The 22,860-nt window shown below is 39.4% G+C and overlaps 2 protein-coding genes across 6 annotated transcripts in view; both read right to left on the bottom strand.

The window, feature by feature from the left end:
• Positions 1-25: 25 nt before the first annotated feature.
• ARL2BP (ARF like GTPase 2 binding protein) lies at positions 26-8,509 on the bottom strand. The gene is made up of 7 exons (XM_068693765.1): positions 8,230-8,509; positions 8,024-8,142; positions 6,109-6,170; positions 4,813-4,919; positions 4,356-4,441; positions 3,365-3,461; positions 26-2,163 (listed from the first exon to the last, which is right to left on the bottom strand). Exons 2-7 carry the CDS (start codon positions 8,062-8,064, stop codon positions 2,083-2,085), a joined length of 474 nt encoding a protein of 157 aa, XP_068549866.1. The 5' UTR covers positions 8,065-8,142; positions 8,230-8,509; the 3' UTR covers positions 26-2,082.
• A 291-nt stretch (positions 8,510-8,800) lies between these two features.
• Positions 8,801-22,860, bottom strand: part of RSPRY1 (ring finger and SPRY domain containing 1) — a 36,328-nt gene continuing 22,268 nt past the window's right edge. For all 5 annotated transcript variants that reach the window (XM_068693764.1, XM_068693760.1, XM_068693762.1 and 2 more), the window contains 10 exons: positions 22,125-22,183; positions 20,995-21,061; positions 20,176-20,307; positions 19,183-19,298; positions 18,459-18,602; positions 17,310-17,421; positions 16,237-16,339; positions 14,575-14,727; positions 12,117-12,221; positions 8,801-11,170 (listed from right to left, as the gene is read on the bottom strand). In XM_068693764.1, the coding sequence (XP_068549865.1) occupies positions 11,074-11,170; positions 12,117-12,221; positions 14,575-14,727; positions 16,237-16,339; positions 17,310-17,421; positions 18,459-18,602; positions 19,183-19,298; positions 20,176-20,307; positions 20,995-21,061; positions 22,125-22,183 (1,088 nt within the window). In that variant the 3' untranslated portion in view covers positions 8,801-11,073. The remainder of the gene's footprint in view (positions 11,171-12,116; positions 12,222-14,574; positions 14,728-16,236; positions 16,340-17,309; positions 17,422-18,458; positions 18,603-19,182; positions 19,299-20,175; positions 20,308-20,994; positions 21,062-22,124; positions 22,184-22,860) is intronic.

The following is a 22,860-nucleotide window of genomic DNA, read 5'->3' as shown; positions in this document are numbered from 1 at the left end:
GTAAAGTCAGACTTGCACACAGATAGTCCATCATATATAGAAATTTAATCTCTTAAAAAAGACCCTCTGCCTGATGGAAAACACATCGAGGCAGAGACCAGTCATGGAAGCGTCACAGAGAGATGAGAAATACAGAGTATATTCTTCACATGTAGAAGAGCAGTATAGAAGCAGAAAGGATTTGGTCTGAATGGCTCCACTCAAACTGGGGGAGTTTTGTTGCAAACTTTTGTGGTGAAGACTGTGGTCTAAAATTGAAAAAGGAGCAACAACAAAAAATTTCATTATGAGTTGTTATCGATACACCCGAATACCTACAAACAGCATGAATATTTGGTTGTGAAAAACCTTCATAATACAGAAAGTTTAACTACACCCCCACCTCACAACTAAGCTGGTAAAGCTATTTTAACATGCTACTTATGTTACTTCACAAAATAAATTAATCTGAAAATGCTAAATTGTGAATTGGTGAGTTAAGAAAGCAGAGTAGTACAGATTTATCAGGAGCAAGAAATGAAGCACCACACTTTTGTGAAATGGTGAATAGTGACTTTGGTATACAGTTAACACTGAGACACAAGTTCCCGTCAATATATGAATTCAACCATAACAATTACAAGAGAACTTGCTTAAAATACAACAAACTCCCTCCAGTAAGGAACTGTCTGAGGTACTCATTCAGACTGCTGTTATTTTACATAATCATCTAGAGCAATTGTAACAGAAAAAGAAGAAAAAATATTTCCCGTAAAAAACATCAGGAACATTTTTAGTTTTAGTTGCATTTTTAGTTTTAGTACCATTGAAATGTCTGGCAGAGGTCAACAGGAAGAAGATTTCATCTCATTTGTTCTGGTAGACATCCTGTCCACAAACAAAAACTGGTAATGGCCCGGCCATAGTTTAGCTCCATCTAGGTTCTCATCAGGCAACAGCTGCCGACCAGCACCTTCACCATCACTGCAGCACATCTCCCCTGTGGCATCGGTCATACACTCTGTGTTTCTATCTACTCTTACGCTTTTAAAGATGGACTTGCTTTGCCTGAGCATGTCATTAATCTGCTGCTTAATGTGTCTGAACAGCGTAAGAACAGCAGCTCATTGTAGCTCCAAATACATTTTAATTCCAAGCGCCATCAGAGATGCAGCTGGGATTTTGTGACAGGCTTAAGGCTACAGCTCCACTAGCAAACAACTCATCTATTTTTCAACTCATGTTGAAAAATGTGTTGCTTTGTTAATGTTGCCAACAGTTCAAGAGCAAACGCATGCATTTGCATCAAATGCTGTAAATGACATGATGGTAAACATGGCTGTGCCCAATCTACCATCATGCTTACAGTACTAGAACGAACACAGCTCTGCCACTGCCAAACAGAAGGTAAGAAACTACAGACATAGGCCAGATTTGGATTTTTCACGGTTATTTTTTCAGTGTAGAACAGCTGGGGCCTGAACAAAAGTGAACCAGAGAACTTCAAAAATTAAGGATGAGACTTTAGCCAAAGAGCAGACAGATTTGCACACTAGCACATCAATTCTCACAGAGCAGAGAGGCTGTCTCATGCTGGAACATCTACATACTAAAACATATTCCTCTGCTAGAAAGCCGTAGCACACAAGATCATATAAAGTTTAAAAAAAAAAAGGCATTGACAAGGAGAAACTCAGCATTACGTATTTGCATCTGTCCTTCCAAGAGCTGGACAGACACACTGCCTTCTTGGTTCTGAGAAGTTCTGCCTTCTGGGAAGATGATTAAGATGTCAACCCATAAAACACACGTACAGCCCTACCTATTGTCCTCAGCTGAGCTTCTCACTATGTGCAACAATTAGAACGGCACACAAATACCATGTGCTTATTAAAAATAATTACAGGGGTAAGGTTGAAATTTTCTTCTGTGGTTATTGAATACCAACGTGTTTCTAGGATCAGGTATGTGACAGCAGAGACTGGAGGATGAAAGAGTTTTCATCGTGTAACAGCACCTTGATTCTTGTGACCTTTAGTGTTTTAATGTCCAAATGAAGGCAGCAGCACTCATCTGGAAAAGGAAAGTAGTGCATGAACTGTTCTAGGAGGAGGATATTGATGATTTGTTTAATGATGTCACCACTAATCCGCTGCTTAAATCCAGACTTCGACCTTCTTTTTCCTATAAAAATAAGAGAAAAAGAAATCCTTGACTCAGTGCTGCATTGGAATAAGCAGGCTTTTAAATTCAAAAGATAAAACGGGAAATTCATATTCTGCCTGTTAAATCAATATAAAATTGCATGTTACCTGAGCATCTATGACTGCATGCAGCTTGCTGTGAGACTTCAAAAATCCTTATCAGAGCATTTTTTTCCTATTCATATCTGTTTTTTCCTATCCATATCCAAAATTCAGCATAAGATTGTGCAAGAAAACCTGAAGTAAGTACTTTTGCATCATTTTGCCAGCTGTATGTCAGCTCAAAGCAGCATCTTGCTTACATCTGGTTAAGAATACCCAGCCAGCAGATTTACACAGTGCTTGAGAAACTAGTGAAATCTAGCTTCTGTGAGTTTGCCTCTCAGGTGTCTCCAAAAGCACAAATCCCAACTGAAATTACTCCTGCTGCTGAGACACAGAACGTCTCCTCAACCTGCTTCCATTTTTGCAAAACTTGAAGGGGTGAGGGGAGGAGGCAGACAACGAGACAGTTCTGACAACAACTTTGACTCTTTTGCTCCTTTGTCAAATGTGACTGGAGAGTATTTGCATGTATTTCATTGCCTTAGGAAAGAGCCCACCCAAAATCCTTTAATATTTTTCTTTGGTCAGCTGTTTCTCCAGCCCAGCCAGAGAGGAGAAATACATTTGGAATAAGTTTAGAAAGCTAACTTTGGATTGTCTGCAAAAAATTAATACCACAAAACACCTGAGCAGTTGCGGCTGGCCAGGACCTCAGTCACCCGGTCCAACTCCCTGCTCAAGTGAGGCCACCTAGAGCATGCTGTCCAGGATCATGTCTAGCCAGCCTCTGAATGTCTCCAAGGACGGAGACTCCACAACTTCTTTGGGCAACTTGTGTCAGTGCTCGGTCATTCTCACAATAAAAAAGCATTTCTTTATGTTCAGATGGAAATCAGCCTTCAAAGATGCAAAAGCTTGAGTTTCTCCACATATCAACTTAATCCATGTTTTGTAGAAGTTATTAAATGTGCAGTTTGAGTTCAATAGCCACTCAGTTATTTTCCTTTCGATCCTGTATAACTGTTGAATAAATGCTGTTTCCTGCTTTAGTAATAGTGTCTTCAGTACTCTCAGGCAGAGCTATACAAAAACTACAGCCGTTAAACCAATAAAAATAAACAATGTGAAATACTTACAGCTCTGTAATCCAAGAACATTTCTTTGAAAGCCAGGAAGTCAGTAAATGTGAGAAGCATGTCAAATATATCACCTGCCATTTCATCTTTGTGCTGTCTATAGACGGAAGAAGTTGGGGAATTAGAAAATGGTCTGTGAAATAAATTCTTATTTTAAAATAGAGATTAGAAGTGCTACCAGGACAAGTAGAACAGTATCAACATTTAAATAAGAATATTATACACCTCTCATAAAGCAAAATTCTAGACAAATATTACCGTGTAGTATTTCCAAACCAAATGCATTAATATATTTATCTAAATACAAGATGTAAGGGTATCAAACCAGTCCTAGGAAACCAGACAAAGAACATGACCTATAAGTCAAAAGAACTAATATTCAACTAGCATTTATTTTAGTTATTCAAAACTAGAAAAATAATATAAGTTGTCCTTTTGATAGTTTCATAAACAACTACTAGTAAAGTAATTGATTTAATTAAAAGAGGGTATAGCCCACAGAGACAGAGAGAATAACAAAAATACAGCAGGGAGGTGGGCAATGTGAAAGTCTGTTTTTAAAGTTCTAAGTAAAAGAAGGTTTGGATAAGGGTGTTTTTTGTTTGTTTGTTTGTTTTTGTTTGTTTTGTTTTGTTTTTGTTGCAGCTGTTATTGTTGACTTTTTTTTTTTAGTCTACCAGTGGTCTGTAGAAAAAAATTATAGAAAAAAACATATTTGGTATTCTCATACTGATTTCTAGTCTTATCCCTTAAAACCCAACATATTCAGCATGATAGCTCTAAAATTTAGAATAGCAAAACATGCTGGAAACAAGGAAAGGGGTCAGTCAGTAGCACTGCATACATGAACTGTATTACTACTACCACTAAGAAGGAACCTCCTTCTCACGGAAGAACTGTCAAACCTAAGTTTTAATCTAGACAGGAAAAAAAAAAAGAGAGAGAGATGTATATAATCCACACCCAAGAAAAATCAAAGCAGAAGACTTACTGCAATGACATTGTGAAAGCTGTCATATTAAAACCAGGAATCCGATCAAGTAGTTTTTCTTCAATGTATTTCTCTATTAATGAGATCTAAAAAATATAAATAATACACACCCCAATATACTAAATAATTCAACTGGAAAAGAGTAAACTTTGTAATGCACACTTAAAACATATGTTGTTTACTACAGCAATAGACTTCTATTCAAGAATTAGAGATGTTTTGATGAAAGTTTTGTAAACTTTCATGTGGAACAAAGAGAAAAGAACCTAAGGCTCCAGAAAGAATCTTTTTGGATCACAAATCCTGACAGTGCTCGAAAAAAGAGACAGAGGGCGGTTAGTAGGCTTTGCTCCATGTAAACCCAATATTTTATAAAGGGGGGAAACAAAACCTGACACTCTCCTTAGAAGAGTAACAAAAAAGCAATACGTGCAAAGAATAGGAAAAAGTATCTTACATATTCATTAAAAATAGAAGTATAGATGAGCTTGTTTTCTTCTGAGTCATCAAACTCCTGGTAGTGCTTCTCCATAAAAGTCCTCTGTATTAACTGGAAATCATCATCTGGACCACAACAAAAAGACATCATACAGTTAGGAGTTTAGTCATTCTTTTTCTAACACAAACCCCACATTCACCAGTCCCCTGTTTCCCTGAGACAACGAGAGAGCCCTGCACATGTGCAGTTACTCACACCAGTACCACAGCTGCTGTTGAGCCAGTGTCTGACCCATCTGCGGTAAGAGAGAGGCTGCTGCTAAGAGAGAGCAGCAATACTTCAGTGAAGGGAGCCACATCACCATCTACAATCACTCCTTGTAAGTTTCATTTCCACTCAGTCTTAAAATAGGAAGACTTTTTTCTGTTTTGTTAATAAGGTTATTTACATGCAACCACCTTTAGTTCAGGATTTTGAGTCATCAAAAACTTGTATTTTTTATAAAATGAATACCTCTTCCCCTACAAAAATTCACTGTATTTTCCTTTGAATGCAAGGAGCACCAGGGAAACTCCCGGATTTATTTTCAATTACTGAAGAATTTTTTTCTAGATGTGGACATGAACTTGGCAGGCTACCACCAAATTCAACAGAAGAGGAACAAGCATCAAATTTACACAAAATACACCAGAATCAGCTATCTAAACCCTATCACATTCAATATGATTTGTTATCATTTCTTCAGATTCAATTGCATCGCCAGGCAAACTGAGGCTGCAGAAACTACAATCACTCTGTGAAGGATTTGGGCAAGAAATATTACATACTGCTCTTATGAAGCAGCCAGCAGTTGATCAGCATAAATTCTCTCGGCATCCTCAGCTTCCGAGCACACTTCCTAGTTTTTGGTCAAAACTACAGTCCTGAAAATTTAGGACTTTTCATTGCCTAAGCTCACATGGTGAGACTGGCACCACTCAACATTCCTCCTACCAACAGGTTCTGCCACATTACAGGTGCACACGTACATGGAAGTTACGTGAAACAAAATCAGCTCAGGTTAGCCTTCAAAAGGGAAAAGTGGTAAAACATGATGGCACCCATCTTCACTTACAGAACACCTACGGTTGCAGAAGGCAGCAGTACCAGGTGCCGGGTACTACAGCACCAAGCTACTGATCTTGAGAAGAAAGGAAGAAAGTTGCCCTAAAGGAGGCAGGGGCTATTTTGGCTCCCTAAGTCTGGCTACCAGACGAGCAGCTCGCTGTATTTTTAGCACCCATCTTGTTGTCTGTAACTGCTTGCAGAGCTTACCCATTATAATATCCTCCAGATTCCCAACAACTGCATCAAACTCCGCATCAGAAGGGGAGGAGCTGAAAGCAGAGAAAGGCCGTATTGCATAAGCATATACTCCAATATATAAGTAATAATTATAACAGCAAATTAAGTATTATCCATCCCACAAATCCAGGCTGCTACCACAAGCTTTATTTCTGCTCTCTTCCCTGCATAACTCTACGTGGTGATGACGGAACTCTAGGCACTCTAGAGAATGTTTTGCAATACTTGATCTTCTAGAACCATTTAACATGTACAAGTATTATATCATGGAAGACACTTCAACATTTTTCTTACGCAAAAAACATCTCTCCCTGCTACAAATAAAGGGCACAATCTCATAAGGCCCTTCTGTTACGAGCAAGTGTTAAATCCTGGTATGGATCTGAAGTCATCCAGAGAAAAAGCCTTTATTACCAGCATTTCAGGACCCCAGATCTCTCTGCTTATTTTATTGTTATTGTGCAGCTTGCTCAGACACATCAGGTAATCCACAGAATTTCCTTGGCATCGCATTCAGAACTCATCTGTAGTGGACTAAACTCTCCCTACACTCTGCAGCAGATGAAAGTTTTTTCTGAAATATCACCCCACAGGACATTTGTCTTCAAGAAAAAAAAATAACTTTGATCAGCGTAAGTACCGTTTAAAGACAAATTTAAAATTAATTTATTATCTCTCAAACATTTCATTAATAAATCAGAGCAGACCACTCAGACCAAGTTTTCAGACTAATTTTTAAAAACCTCATTATTTTGCTGTTGAACAACAATCAGCAAAATGAATCCAAGAGCAGTTTAACCGCCTAGCCACAGGGCTCATTCTGACCAGGCAAAATGTTTGAATGAGTCTGATCACCAGGTGATGTTCTAGCAACGTTTGCGATCTGTTAAACCCTGAAGAGTAGAAGCCCGGCGAATGGAAAAGCATGCTCCTCCACCAGAGGGCACGCCACCACCAAAAGAGGAGTTTACACAAAGCAGCCACAGCATTACATACATGTGCCTAAGCATCATGTTCAGACAACAGGGGTTATCACTTTCCATTTATGTGTAAAGATAGGAGACTTTGCAATGGATAATTTATATTGTTATTCTGCAAATAAGCACTACCACCATTTTTATAGCTTAGATTTTATAGCTTATTCTATTAATTTAAGCTGCAGTTTCAGTTTGTGAATTTTAACTGTTCCAAAACAGCAGCGATTGCATCTCCCTGTACAACACACCTACAGCTGCACAGCAAATACATGCTCACAAACCTTGTCACATCTGGGCCAGCACAACCTGTGTTGCTGACGTGTGAGCAAGGGAAAGCGTGGCCTTTTAGTCCACGGGGTTTGACAAATGAACCAAATCTATGAACTTGAGTGACAGAGGCATAGGCACACATTCCCTTCTCCCACAGGCTTTAGGAGAAAAGTTGGCCAGACAGATGTGGGGCAAAGCAGCATCTTAGAGTCTACCACAGTAAAATTTGGTTGAGATCACCTGTAGAAGCATCTAAGAGGCACATTCAAACTCACAGAAATACTGTCTTGTTAAAATCTGTGAAATAAGACAATATATGGACTTGAAAAGGAATGAGAAATTATGAATTTAAAGTGAAGGCAGAGGACAGTTTTCAGCCTTATTTTTCAGCATTTGTTGGGATCACACAGCAAGGTCTGTCTGGTTCTGCACTCACTGAGCTCTGTTTGTTTGCTCTTCATCTAAACTCTGAACTTTTCCCTCCTGGGGCTTTGCATTGTTCTGTGTCCACGTTCTCCTACGAGGCAGTACCTGCTAATGACTGTGGTGTCAATTAATTCTCGTAATCACATTCCAATTACCATACTTTAACTAGGAAATAGTTTATTGATAATCTGTACAGAACACAGCATACTTACATGGCTACACCAAAGTCTTCCTCATCCGAGGCCTCCATCATTACCGCATACCCTACCAGATGGGGGAGAGAATCCGCTGCGCTGCTGTCAGTGGTCACTCCTTATTTTCAGAGGAAGAGCTAAAGAACAATATGCAACGTTGCATTAATAAGAACTCAATCTTTAAATTACCACAAGGTTTTTCAAACAACAAACCAGCAGTAAACCTTTAATCTCTAGATGCGGGAATGTCAAAAGCTTCAAGTTTTCCCCGAATTATCGCCGCTTTTTTTCTGCAATGACCCAAATTCTCGAGGAACTTTCTCCGCCTGGCCCTCAGGCGAGCTCCGGGCGGTGCGAGGGCCCTGCGCGTCCCACGGGGCGCCAGCCCGGGCTCCTCGGGCCAGCCCAGCCCCCAGCCCCCAGCCCCCGGCCCTGCACCCCTCAGAGCCCCTCAGAGCCCGGCCGGGCCCGCGCCTCCCGCCCGCTGCCCGCCTCCATCCCCCCGGCCCGGCCGTTACCATGGCAACGCTTCCTTCCGCCCGCGCCTCAGCCAATCGCGGAGCGGAGGCGGTGGCGGAGGGCCCGCCCCTCGCGAGACCAGCCAATGGGAGAGCGCGGGCGGCGGGGGCCGCTCCCGCCGCTGCCTCCCCGCGGGGCCGGGCCATGGCGGTGGGGGGGGCGCTGGGAGGGGGAGGAGCTCCCGTCAGGGCCCCGAGCGGAACCCGGTTGGGGGCGGCCGCCCCCTGCCCGCTGCCTCCTCGCAGCCCCGAGAGGCGAAAGAAGCGAAGGCTGGGCAGTCTTACAGACGTTTTATTTGCGAACGGACATCTCGCTACAGCTCACGTCTCCCTTCTGGGGCTGCTCGCGCTTCCTGCCCTTTAAAGAAGCCTTTAGGGACCGCTTTAGGGACCCTGCCCACAAGAAGCAGCTGCTGTTAAGCAGGAGGCCCGGGCACTTCTGAACATTTTACTCAGTTAATCCTCACCAGGGAAACCAAAGGGCTGAGGTTCCTGGCACCCATTAAGGCAGAGTTCAGAAGGGGGGGGGATAGCTTTGTGCCTAGTGTGGCATTTGGAAGCATTTAAAATTTCATTTTCCATGGTTCTGGAATTCAAAGAGCCTTTTGGCAGTGACTGTCTTCACAAGTTTGCCTATTGCGAAGGGACTCAGCCCTAATTGGAAAAGTAGAGAACACCAGGACATGATCAAGTAGGCAGGGAGGAAAGGAAGGCCCCCAGGCATAGGTTTGCCCTTCTGACTTTAATCAACAGAGGCTTCCACTGTGAGAAAGAATCCATGTTTTAGAAAAAAACAACAACAACAAAAACAAACAAACAAATAAAAACAACCGAATAATAAAAAGCAAGAATTAGCCTGCATTTGGAAAAAAAAATCGATAAGAAAAGGATGCCGATAATTTTCCTAATTAACACAGTTGAGGCTCTGGGGACTTCTCCCTCTCCTTCCTCTGGCAGAAACTCAGCACCCTGAAGTTAACGAAGGCAAAATGTTAAAGGAGCTGCTATGCAGCTTGACTGGGGGTGCTGCATGGCATGCAGTGCTCTCAGTTTCTATTTAGGTCAGTAGGAAGCAACGGTACTCAGCATAAGGAGTAGGCCTCAGCTTTGCTTTGTTAGTACTTGACGGTAAAGATAAAAAGATTTTAAAAATAAAATACATCCCAGCATGAGAATTCATTACAGTAATCTCTGCTATTGAATCACTGCCAAGAAGGGAGATGTTTCTGGTGTAAACCGTGTGTGAATGAATAGAGTTCTACAATATATATCCAAATCATTTTCAAAAAAAAAAAAAAACAACAAAAAAAACAACCTGTACAAGCCTTGTAAGAGTCTCATAGCCTCAGTTGGTGCAAAATAAGTATAATTCCACTGACTTTTGTGCTACTTCACCAACACTAGGTGCGAACCCTGATTCCTCGTCGAAACGAAATAAAACAGTCAAAAGCTGCCTGCTGAAATACATCCTTAACATACAAATGTCACAAATGTATAATTGAAGTAGAGCAGAGATCCCCCCATATGATCCCTACCAAAAATACAAAGCATGGCCCCAAACCTGATCAGAACAGGACTGACACATGGCAATCAAGGTGCATTTTCAGAGTTACAAAGTAAGAATGAACTTGCTCTCCAAGTAACATTTTTCTCCTCACATAAACTGGCTCAGAATTCTTCTCCAATCCTTTAAGATAGCTCAATATTTCCAAAGTGAACATAACTTTCAAAAACAATACTGATTAGAAAAGATGTTTGCAGATACCTTAAAAAATACCCAGAATATCAAATTAATTCCAGTCCAGCATTATAATTAGTTAATAATAGCTCCTGAAAATTATATCCTCACAAAAAAATGTGGGTATTGAAGTTAAAATCATCAGAAATATTATGTACTTGAAAATACCACCAATTTTTTAACAGTTAAAAACAAATCAGAACTTTCTTTGGAATCACCGAGTTATTAAAATGTGAATTTCTTTATAGTCTCCACACTGTCCTTTCAAACCAGTCTGTGTACAGATCAAGTCTTTGAGCAGTTTAATATCCACTGTTGGAAAATACAGAGTCTCTGACCAGCAGGAGGCTACATTAAACAAGAAACATTGGCATTCTTTTTTTGTACTGACTTCTGCCAAAAATAGAGACTTTCAAGCACAAGACAGAATGGCCCTGCTTTAGGAGATGCTTTCTCGTATTTCTAAAATGCATTGTATTTGTACTTCCAGTGCAAATTTTTTCAGCACTTGTGACAGGCGAAAAGGAAAGGGGGTGGAAGAGAGATGCTCTCCTATGCTTTTCCTTGGAGTAACCAATAGCCGTAACACACTGAACTACCAGCTTTCCTTACTGTTGAAACCAGTTCACATTGCTGGCAACCTGAAATAGCTTATTAAAAAGATTTCATTTTTAAGATAAACAGATTACACTTTAGCATGAAATCTGGCCGTGGCTATGGTTCTATGTGCGTAAAGATTGGTTAGAGATGCTTTCCCCTTTCGGTATTGGTTGGAGTCGATTAAAAACAAGTCTGTGGTATTTCTCCACGTGTCATGAAATGTGAGAGATCTGTCTGACTCGGGTTTGTATCTCCTGTCGACACAAAGGGCAGGTCTCCAGTTGCAAGGCACACTCCATGCACAGGTCACTAGAGGAGAAAGAAAAACAGTTAAAGCCTGTATTCACAATGTGAAAAACTTTAAAAAAAAAAAATCCAAGCATTAAGTAGTTTCTTTAGCCTGCTAGAAAAGCAATCAAGATAAGTGTTTCAGTGTAGGGATTAGGAATTGCAAATCTGGTGTTGTGGATCCACAGGCTTTGAGAAGAGGTCCTGCTGCTCCGTATCTTACAGACCTAAAACTGCATCTGCAGTTGGTGAGGATTACACTTGAACACTTTTGTTCATCTCAATATTTGCTTTGGTTTGGAGAATAAGAGTCCCAGAGCCTGCATGAATCTGTCTCAACTTCTGGCTGAGGCACACTGAACATGTCTGTTCTTTTTAAACTTTGTGGCATCCAGACTGGAAGACCCATGGCAAGACTGCTCCCATGAGAGCTCTAAAAACACTACAGGAGTGGATTTTGTTGGATTAACTTCCCAGTTAGGCCTGCTATGGTACTCCTCATATTGCTGCCCCATTTTTATCTTTTAAAAAGGTATTTGTGACTCGAGACAATCCATTTATTGAATGTTTAATGAATATTTGGATACATGAGTTTTTTGCTCCCTGCACATGATCTGGATTTTGTAGCACTAGTACTAAGCCAGTACTCAGCAAATCCCTTGAGATCAAGGAATTGGCTACACTCTGCTTATGTCCCTTATGCCTATGTCCCTTGCCCAAGGACAGCATATGCACATAGCCACAGCACTTCTCTAACCCCAGACACACACAGCTGGGGCGTAAACCTGTTTGGGGACAGGGTGGAGAAGACAGACAGTGAATCTATGTTTAACTGCCATCAGTCACATCCTTAAAGGGATGAGTTATTTCCTTTATGCTAGAGAGTAAATCTAGATAAGCAGGGACTGTATCTAATCTCACTTAAGCTGCATATCAACAACACTTTTTTTTTTTAAATGCTTTTTACCTGTGTCCACACGGCCTGAGTTCTGTGTCTGCTACCTCATCACAGCAAAGTGTGCAGCAGTTCTCTCTGATACTCACTTGCTTCAACAAAGCCAGGCGCCTGTGTCTGCAGAAATAACCACAACCCCCCCAATTAGTTTTACTCAAAAATGACAGATTCATAACAATTCTGAGTATTGCACCAAGACCAACGCAACACTTATCTGCACTACTCAACACTAGCACTGATAAACAACAAAAACTATTCACAAAAGAAACTTAACACAGATGTTCAGGACAGTCTGACTCCCTGTTCTAGTCTGTCAGAAAGCGACAGATTAGATTACTGTTCTTGTTCTCAAGAACGGTTCCATAAAGCTGTTTACTATCTGTATTTTAAAGAGTACAGATGAGGAAAATAACACCTACATGTATGTATCAGTGAAACTTGGAAACCCTGTAATGCTGCAACACGGTTTAGAAAAATACAAATGAGAAAACCAAAAACCCAGTGTGACAACTGCCACAACAGAAGATGTGACATGCACTCCATTCTCTCCAGCATTTATGTTATACCAAGGAGGCCCTGAATAGTTCAGGTACACAAGCTGTATATATGTATATTCATTGTGTATTCATATGTAAATATATAAGATATGAGCATATATAAATATCATATATATGATATACACATGCATATGAGTGCATGTGTAAAAAAATCATGCTTGTTATTATGAGGAATGTAAATTTTTGTCAAGTGTGTTTAAAGAAGAAAGAAGTCCACATGACATTGCTCTAATATCACATTCTGGCCAGAAACTGGTAGGAATCCTGCCTTTTTTGAAATATGATATTTCAGATTTCAAATGCATGCTAATCAAAACTGGTTAGTGACAGGGTGAAGCGTCTAGCCCAGACTGCGTCCTGACATTAACAGCATTAAATCCAATATAACTCTATAAAAGTTCGTTAATTCCTATGATGGATAACTGCGGCCAATTTGGCCCTTGCTTTTTTCCTATCCATTTTAAGATCAAAGCAATCTTGTAATTTATGATAAGCTTATAGCTTCCAAATAGTTTAGATTGTGTAAGCTAAGATCATCTCCTCCATACAAAGACTGTCCAAATTTGAATGGAGTCTTTCAGTGCTATCACATGTAGTACTGAAATAAGCTTCAATTCAAGAAGCAAAATTTCTCCAGTCAGAACTCAACAGGAAGCCAGTTTCTCCTCGTTTCTCTACTTGTCAAGATGAGTTCTTGCAGCTATTGCTGAAACAACGTGAGACCAGTGCCAAGGTGACACTGGTGTCAATCACACCTGATCATCAGCTCCTTACAGCACACACTAAAAACTACAAAACCTCTCATCTAGAGCATGATACTAGGTACTGTGAACAAAGGGCTGATCAAGAATGTTAAATTCTTAATCATCTTAATGAACTAAATCAGACTCTCAAAGGAGCTGCAGGTGTGAATTACTTTGGCTACAAGGAAATGTAAATGGTCTTGGAGGCTGGATTTAATTTTGCTCTTTGCATGAACTCAGTATCAGATACATCAAGCTTTGACAACATGAGACTCAGATCCATAAGTGATGTAGTGTTTTTTTTTTTTTAAAAAAAAGAAAATTAAAGTTACTTAAGCACCTAATTCACTGAAAAAAATCAGCTTGGTTTTGGATTATTTATCTCTGAATTTGTTATAGCCAGGGATATGCACCTCCAACCTAATTAAAAGAAACAAAAGAATGTTTCAACAATATATATATATATATATACACATCAGTCTAGATGGCCATCTTTAGGCAAAGTTGGAAATGTGGAGTACACTCCATTCTCCTGTTACTATTTGTGTTCCAGAAAATTTAATTACTAGTGACCAAATCTAGAAAAGCTGTTATATTTCATTCCTGCCAGAAATACAGGAAGTTTAGGAAAAAATTACCCAAATCTGTTTTTGTCTGGCTGGATCTATATTTAGGTGGATAAGCACTTGAAAATTTGAATAACCTTTGTTGATAGCATTCATAAGCGTTGAAGATGAAAATTTCCCCCCAAAAGCCCAACAACTTCAAGCCTTACAATCATTCAGTACATTCACACTGCCAAAATCAAATTAGGTCATTTTTAAGTGAGACACCCTTTTTAATTAGAACTATGGCTCCTCAACAAACGTAATCGTTCAACAGAATGAGGTATGTTTAGTATGAATAGTTTAATGTGCAATAGCAGTTAATTTAAAATTATCTTAATATTGCAAACAATTACTTTAATGTAATGGTGTTTGGCTGCTTATCCCCTGCTCTACCTATTAAGTTGCACTGAAGCCTATAGTCTAATCCTTTTCTAAAAGACATATGGAGGCACGACCTCATAAAACAAAGCTTTTGTAAGTACAGCATAAGACTATGCAACTCAGAAGTGAGCTATTTAATTTCTTCATATGCAAACATTCTCACACTTGACAGAAGGATTACCTTGGCAAAATGATCTTCTCTTCTGCTGTCAGAAAGGCATAGTCATTAAAGGTACTAAATTTCATTGATGGTGGGTACTTGAAAGGTTTTGCCCCAAAGTTGAACTCACATTGTTGGTAAGACATGAAGCTAGCTGCAGCAAAAAAGCCAGATCTGCAAGATGAGGAAAACACGTTTTAGGATGACTTAAAGCAATAGTAGACTTTGCCAGACATGGCACTTCTATTACCAGACAAAAAAATACCCTGAAACAAAGATTGTTTTCTTCAATGGAGATTCAATAAAGCTAGCTGGGAGAAAAACCTCTAACGCATCCAGTTTCAGTCACTCATACTTTTTAGTTCTCAGATTTGGAATTTACTGTCAGAATTTATCTGACAATTTACTCCCAAGTCAACCAATAAAGGCTGCTTACTCTACAGTTAGGAACAGTTGCACTTTACACTAAGAGCAAACACATACATCTTAACAGGCCACAGCCTGATCCTCTTTACACTGATCCGCTCAGACCTCTCTTTCAGCACAGTGTTTTCCTTCCAAAAAACCTGCTGTTTAGCGGAGTTGCAAAGCACAGTAGCAGCTGTGAGGGACACCTAGATGTCCACCACTCCTTGCTGCTTTATTTGATCAGGCACTGCTCTGGGGAACTCGTAACACTTGTACAGGTTCCATGCACATAGCTAAGCACACGACAAATTCAGGTCTGTGAGCTCTTTTAGCCCATGTCCATCTGCTTCTCCTTGCCCTTGCAGGATTATCTTGGGCCAGCTGTCCTCATCACAGCCATACAGACACCTTATAAAAACACCAGAGCTATCATCCCTTTCAGTTTTATTTACTGAAAGAACCCAAGCTGGGTAATACCTTAATTTTAAGTTGTGTAACAAAATCTGTTAAGTGTAATAAATGCCATACTCCACATGAAAAACAGCACTACAAACTGAATAGACTGAATATATTTTGGACTTCAAAGCTGTGCTACTATCTTGTTTGTACCTTGAACTTCACTTTGACGAGAACACATAAGTGAAATTATTACAATACTTTCTAACTGGATATTACTGTACTAACGTTTAATGAAGCTGTATAAAAACCCTCTCTCAAGTATCACTCCAGCTTACCTTTTCAGAGCTGAAATGCTCACCCCTTCTCCATGACAGAGCAATTAGCCACAAGCTAATTTTAACAGAGATTGAAAAAAAAAGTCTAACAGTTTCCAGTAGTATTGTTAGAGACATCCTCCCACGAATATTCAGTGCACTGCTACAGGATCTGGCCTCATTGCACTGCAGCAAGCTCTTATGCACTCCTCAGAATTCACAAGGCTAAGGCTTTTATTTTTAAAAAGATCAAAAGTTCCAAGCACTACTAGACGTTTGTTCATCTCTGCTACAATCTTGTATCACCTCAGTGCTGTTACAGTGTGATAGTACAAAAGCTTGGGTTGAACCTGCACTCTAAAGCATTTGGTTGGACCCTGAAATCCACTTGTAAAATGTTATCCTAGTCACTAAATTTCTAAGCAATTTTTGTTTGGGAGGCCTGCTTAACAATTGTTTCAGGTAAGCAAATATGAATTTACACTTCAAAGGGGAAACGTTTCACATAATTAAAACTATTATCCATACAGGCCACTGTTATTCCAAGTGAACGCATACTTACATAGCTGATGAAAATACTTGCTTCTCTGCAGGAAGTTGGTTTCCATTTAAATAGAAGATCATTTGCTTTTCTTGCAAGTCCAGTAGAAATCCTATTGTGTCTCCTTACATGCAAAATAAAGATAATTTAAACAGTTCAATTATGTTAAATGACAATAGCTGAAACAGTTACTTTAAAGTATCACATCTCACTCTGAGTTGTCTAAGAAGGAACTGTTTGAAAGCACACAGCACAAGGTGGTACAGGCAGTAGCTAGCAGAAACAAGCAGTACAATATACTAAAAAAAGTATTTTAGTCTGCCAGGGCACTAATATTACATGGCTGCAGGAGCACTGCAGAGCATTAGCCAAAGCCAGCAAAAAAAAGCTGCTTTTCCCATCTGTCTTGGACAATTTAACATCAGTTGAAGATACCTTCAGAACACATAGTTGCTAAGTTTTTTAAATGCTTGTGCCATGTATTTGAGAGATGTGTTAATTTAGCCAGAAACTGGGAGAAAATTTTAATAGAAGGTACAGTTTACAGAAGCATTGCTTACACATAGATCCCTACCAAGATTTTAAAGCTAAGATCAAGAACACAGCTTTGCTGTCCAAGTAGTTATCCAAGAATTTAAAGCAAGTAAGACTATACAACTCCTCCTTAACCTTGATCTCTAAAATAGATTTTTTTTTCTTTCTTTTAAGTAACTGTTTCAACACAGAAAGAATCATTTCAATTCTCTCCTAGCACTACAAACACCAGGAAGTCTTACAATAAGAAGTCCAGCAGCTTTAATTGGTGTTACAATTTGTACTCTGCCTATGAAAATAAAGAGCATTTAGCTAACAAGACCCTCTTTATGCACATGGTGGAACAAGAGCATGGTGCCTGTTTTATACCTTTAAAACACTGCAAATTAATAGCACAAATTACAGCACAGGCATAATTATTCAACATTTAGTATCACCAGGATCAGTCATCAAAAATTATTTCATGCCACTAACATACTATGTACTCCAGATGCCTGCGAGAGGACAAGCCCTGTGCAGAAATCCAGTTAGGATGAAAAGCACACGACAGGACCAAATACCTTCTTTCCAACAGGGATGGGAATGTGGTTTACTTCTGGCATTATACCAAATCAGCTGCCGGCAGCCATCATATGCGCAGGAGTATTCATCGTCCCCGATACCATAGCCTTCCTTTAGGGAAAAAAAAGGAAGTATTTCAGTCTGAAAAGAACTAAGTTTTATTTTTATTCAGCTAAACCATTCATCCAAGAGCAGGAAGGGTTCCCATCCATCTCTTCCCTTGAAAATCATTTTTTAAATGAAGTCTTGGCTTCATTTTCACATCAAATGGAGTTTGATGGAGACAACATCCCCCTCTCACCCCCTGAAATATTTCTCAGACTGTATGAGCTCAACTTCTATTGTCTACTAACTTGTCCTATATTTAAAGATCACAGATCTAGTAGCCAAATAATTACGTTAATTTTTTGTAGCTTAAGAAGTCAACAGAAGTGCAACTTCTCTCCTATCCTGAAGTCCCAGTATCAGGCTTGTTGTAATAGACATTCACAAGATAACCAAGCATCACCAGCACACACGGAGCACAAGGAACAGTCCCACAGACCCTTCACTAGCTGTGTCACATTCTGTCCCTGTCAAGTGACAGCCTCCCTCATTCAGGTGTAAGCCTGATGGAATTATATGCCATCAGTATTTAGCCACCAGTAAAACAAACATTGCAACGGAATCATCCAGCTCAGATGTAACATCTCCTGTCTTCATACCTTGAGCAGGAAGCAGGCAGAAAAACATAAACACACCAATCTCATTTATAGTAATTGGGAAAAATCTTTTAAGCCTCTTAGCATTCTAAAGGCAGACAGACTGCCTTTTATTTCAAACAGTTTCTATTACACTCAATATCAACAATGCCTGTGCCCAGGACAGGTCTGTACAGTTTTTTTGGGTTGTTTGATTTTAAATTACACCATCAGTAATTCCAGTATAACTTGACAGCTATAGAATGACTTTCTATAATAATCAGAAATAAGCAGTATAAATGCTCATCTCTACATTCAAAATAATAAATTTTTGCAAATGTACAGAAAAATTGAAGGAAAGGAGTGCACACTTACTGCCACAGAATAACCAGTGTTCTTTTCATAGCTGTTGGAAGTAGAGAAATACTGAAGTTACATTGTCATCTAGCTGATATCACGTGTACTCACATGATTGAGAAACTTGCTGTCTTTGGTAGCCCATCCTATCTGCATCACTCCCGAAGTAATTACTGTAACTTCGTAGTACCAGACTCCAGAATCAACACAGAATGTACATCTAACGCTTTCGAAGGATGAGGCGTCACATCGAGCCTACCAAAACCAAACCAGAAGTTAATTTTCTACAAAACAACTATTTAAATAAGCTCCTTCCTTTCCTGGACCAAGTTTCTCATGTGTAAGAATACACCAGCGCAATTAGGCTAAGGCACCAAGGTGGGAAGACCTGAGTCAGGGGCTGTTAGCTAACACTTGGTAGGAAGAACTTAAAGGTATTCACTGTTACATGGAAATTCATCTACAAAGTAGAGAAACAAAGTAACATGGGAAGCAAAAACATGGCTGAGACAAGGATCCTGCTGTTCTGTACTCCTCAGGATTAGATAGGACAAGAAGTAGGAATTAGACTTTGGTGACCAGTTTTAGTTTAAATGAATGAAAAATGAGCTGACGAGCATCTTCACTTTTCTGAATATAGGCACTACTATGAACATTTCTACAACAGAGGTCAGCTTGATCAGAGGTTTGTAACATCATTAAATAAGCTTACTATACAAAGCTGGCAGAGAAGTTTAATTCTAGGAAACCACAGGAGCAAGTAGCCAAAAAAGTAGTTAAAACCCATCTTTTTCTTCAGACTTTTTTTATTCAAAACCACGATGTGACATCCTACCTCTAATCCATGTGGTGAGATCTTCAGGTATTCACTGACATCGTTGCTGTTCAGCATAGCCCTAATGTTGGTCAAGTCAACCTTCTCGTATGTGAACTGCCTGCCTTCTTTTAAAACTGCAAAATAAAAGTAATTTGAATCACTGCTGCAGTAAAGCTTCATTTTGAACCTTTCATATGGTGACAGTTGATTGCATTGGGACACAGTTCATTTTTGGCATAACGGAATGAAATATTGACATTTTGCCTCCGTGAAAAGAGTATCACTTTCAATGATACTGTTAAATGTCCTCTAAACATCAGAGCTCTGGAAGAATTTCCTCAGAATCTCTAATCTCAATCTCCCCTCTTTTAGTTTAAAACCATTCCCCCTCGTCCTGTCATTATGTGATTAAGCAAAGAGTCACTCTCCATCCTTAGAAGTCCCAAAACACATTAGAAACTATAAGGCCCTTGGAGTTACTGGGCCCTCCAAATCACAACTCAACAAGTGAATTTTATGATTTTTAGTCATCCTAAAGGATGGATCTAGTGATTTGACAAATTACTTCTCATGCTCAATCAGAAGAACATTTTCTTTAAGTGTCTTTAAAGAATCTTTGACCCTGCTGGCCTAAGATCACAGTAGTGACTGCCACCATGGTATCATCAGTAACCCAGCTGTTCCAGACACAGAGCTAGCACTGTTTAGCTACTTGGCACCTCCGCTGAAATGTGGGCTACAGGAAACATGGTTAAAATAAGTAGTTTCATTCCAGCCCCAATTTGCAGAGTACAAGCCACTTCCTTTCACAAAAGCTTTCCTTGCCAAAATTTATTTTCCATTCAATTAGTCTGGATATATTCACCTCTTTTTTTTTTTTTCGATAGCGGTTACAAATGTTGTCAGGTATATTTATAAAAAGAGCTTATACAAAGCAAAATGCAGAGCACTCCTCTATGCCTTTGGAGAATTGCTTAATATTAAATGAATCTATCCCTTTACTATACCTACACAGATTGTCTAAACTCCACTGGGCACAGAATCCAACCTGGCGTTTTAAATAGTCTGGATGATCCGTCCATTTCTCTAGCAAGATCAGTTGGTCACTAATGCAGGATTCAGAAACTGTCATTTTATTTTCACCTGCAATTTAAAAGCAAAAAAGAATGATTTCTATAAATTACCAGAAAGTTTACTTAAAAAGAGTAACATTGAGTAAATGTAATAGGAAAAAATCAGCACTACAAACAGCATCAAGTTCTTTTCCCAAGCAGACATGAAGTTAACTTTGCAATTACATATATAAAATCTTTGTATGGAGCCACACCATCAATAGACAATTAAATTGAGACAATTGTTCTCAATACATTTTTTTCCAAAGGTTTCATTTCATGTAGTGTAAGTCTTTAGGTAGCAATTGCTACATAAAGACAGACTGAGTTTCAGCAAATCTCTTCAGTTTCTGGGTGGGGGTGTCGTTAAATCAGTATTTTTTCCTGCCTGTAGACACCCAATCATAGCTGTTCATCTGTTTAATATAGATTTCTTTCAGCAACAAAGGCCTTGATGTCTTAAGTCCTTATGCAGCTATTTCTAACTGATGCAGACTGTATCGAGTTCCAGAAAAATCTCAAGGTTAAGGGGTAGGTGACAACTACAGCAATAACTATTTCTTCTGACCTGTAAGTGTACCAACATTTCTCTTCCACGTTTTTGTTCCTACCGCTCCAGTCTCTCACACTCACAACAAATGCGATCAGATGAAACAAGTGACAATCACAGCAGAAGCCATTCTATTACCATTAAGAGCAGTATCAGGCCAATACTTACTTGTTTGTGCAAACTTCTCCAGTGCTATTAGTGCAAAAAGCATCACTGTCGGGTGAGACTGGAAATTCTAAATATGGGTAGAAATAAAATTTATTTAATAAATACATGACAGAGGGTACAAAGAGCTATTTTTCACTGAATGTCTTAAGTTGAAATATACCTCCCCAGGTCATCTAGTCCCTCCTTCTGTCAACAGCTGGTTCAAATAGGTTAGGCTGCTCAGGGCCTTTCCTATGAACTTCTGAGTATCTCCAAAGGTTGAGAACACACAGCCTCACTGCAACACCCTGGTGTAATATTTGGCCACCGTCATGATGGAATATTCTTCCTTACGTCTCCAGTTTATGTTCCAGCCTGTGCCTTTTACCTCATGTCCAAACATGCACCTTTGAGGAGCGCCTGCCTCCATTTTCTCCACACCCTCTTATTGGGCCATTAGACAGCTATAACATCCCTCTTGGCCTCCTCTTTCTCCAGGTTGAAGAAACCCAATTCTCTCAGAAAAGGTTAGAGAATTGTTTCATCTCATGCTTATGTTTTCAGAGTTCCCTACACAAGAAAAGTCTTCATGTAGCATGGTAATAGGGAGGTTTGTGGGAGAGCATGGAGAGAGAAAGGGACAGGATACACAGATGTACTTTCGTTAAGTAGCATTCCTAGCTGATAGAGTAAATGTAACTAACAGACCAAGTACAAAACAGGGTGTGCTAGTTTTTGCTTCACCTTCCAAGAGTTCATAACAAATAGCTTGAAGTCAACCAACCAGGAATATTAGACTGACTCCTCAAAATGGCCATCTTTTCAACATGCATCAGTGCCAGACCTAAGCCACTGACCTAACAAGTGGAATCAGAATTGCCTTTAAGTTATTAGCCCTCAGCACTGATTCAAGAGCACTGAATAGAAGCCTGGCATTTCTAGACCAAATAGCAGAATTACTTCTTCAAAGGTAGCAGCAAGGTACCTTATTTTTTTGGGGGGGAATATTTTCATTAGGCCTTTCTGAACTTAAATCTCAACTCTTTAAACTAACCTTTCACAATAATCAGAAAAACCAACAAGCAACAACATTCTAATTGCTATGTATGGATACTATACAAGATACATATATTAAGATCAAAGATACTTACCAAGCTGTGAAGTAAATATTCTAGTATGCCTGGGCTGAGTAAGCCTATACTTGCAGGACCTGTAAAAATACCACAAATTAAGTCCATCCATGGGAACTATCATATATCTATCATTGCGCAGAAGTATAAGAAATATTGTTTCCAAATATTTGCTATACAAATAACTACACTATTACCAAATCACAAACATTTGTTTTACCTGCTATAAAGAGAGACAGTTCTAGCCACACTTAGTTTTTGAAATAAGACTCCATCAGCCTCTGCTTAACACTTTTATGCTCATTATTTTTTAGGAGTCTAGTTCCCCTTTACTTTTTTCTGAAGAGTCTGGCTCCCCTTTACTTCCACAGGGAAAGTGTAAAGACTAGCTCCATTCATCAGTAGTTCAAAATAAGCAAAACTAAGTGTCTAATATAGCCTACTTGATAGTTAATCATACAATTTGCAACAGCCCCGTGGAAAGCTGCCAATTAACAAAACTGTCCTGAAATGCTGCTTGCTTAATCAAAAGAGTTGCAAGGGAATCAAACTCTAATATCTCTGAACTCCAAGAAACTGAGTGGACTCCACCATGACATTACCAAGTTTTCTGTATGACCTACTGCAATGAGATAAGTTCAAGGGTCACTAAGAAAAAAAAAAAAGAGGGTATTGGATCTCATTGTGACTTACTATGACAAGAAAGTGGAAGTATTACAACATAAAATGTTTCCTGTCCTTGTTCTTTACTTTGACA

The sequence above is a fragment of the Anas acuta genome, chromosome 10, assembly GCF_963932015.1.
Source record: "Anas acuta chromosome 10, bAnaAcu1.1, whole genome shotgun sequence".
NCBI classification, from domain to species: Eukaryota; Metazoa; Chordata; class Aves; order Anseriformes; family Anatidae; genus Anas; species Anas acuta.
Note: the sequence above shows the minus strand (reverse complement) of the source record. Positions and strands in the feature narration are given on the sequence as shown.

Coding starts and splice junctions, on each gene's coding strand:
- ARL2BP (XM_068693765.1), bottom strand. CDS start 8,064: ATGATGGAGGCCTCGGATGAGGAAGACTTTGGTGTAGCCAT. Junction 6,171..8,023: donor GAAGACTTTGGTGTAGCCAT/GTAAGTATGCTG, acceptor CTCTGCTTTCAG/CTCCTCCCCTTCTGATGCGG. Junction 4,920..6,108: donor TCTGGAGGATATTATAATGG/GTAAGCTCTGCA, acceptor GTTGTGGTCCAG/ATGATGATTTCCAGTTAATA.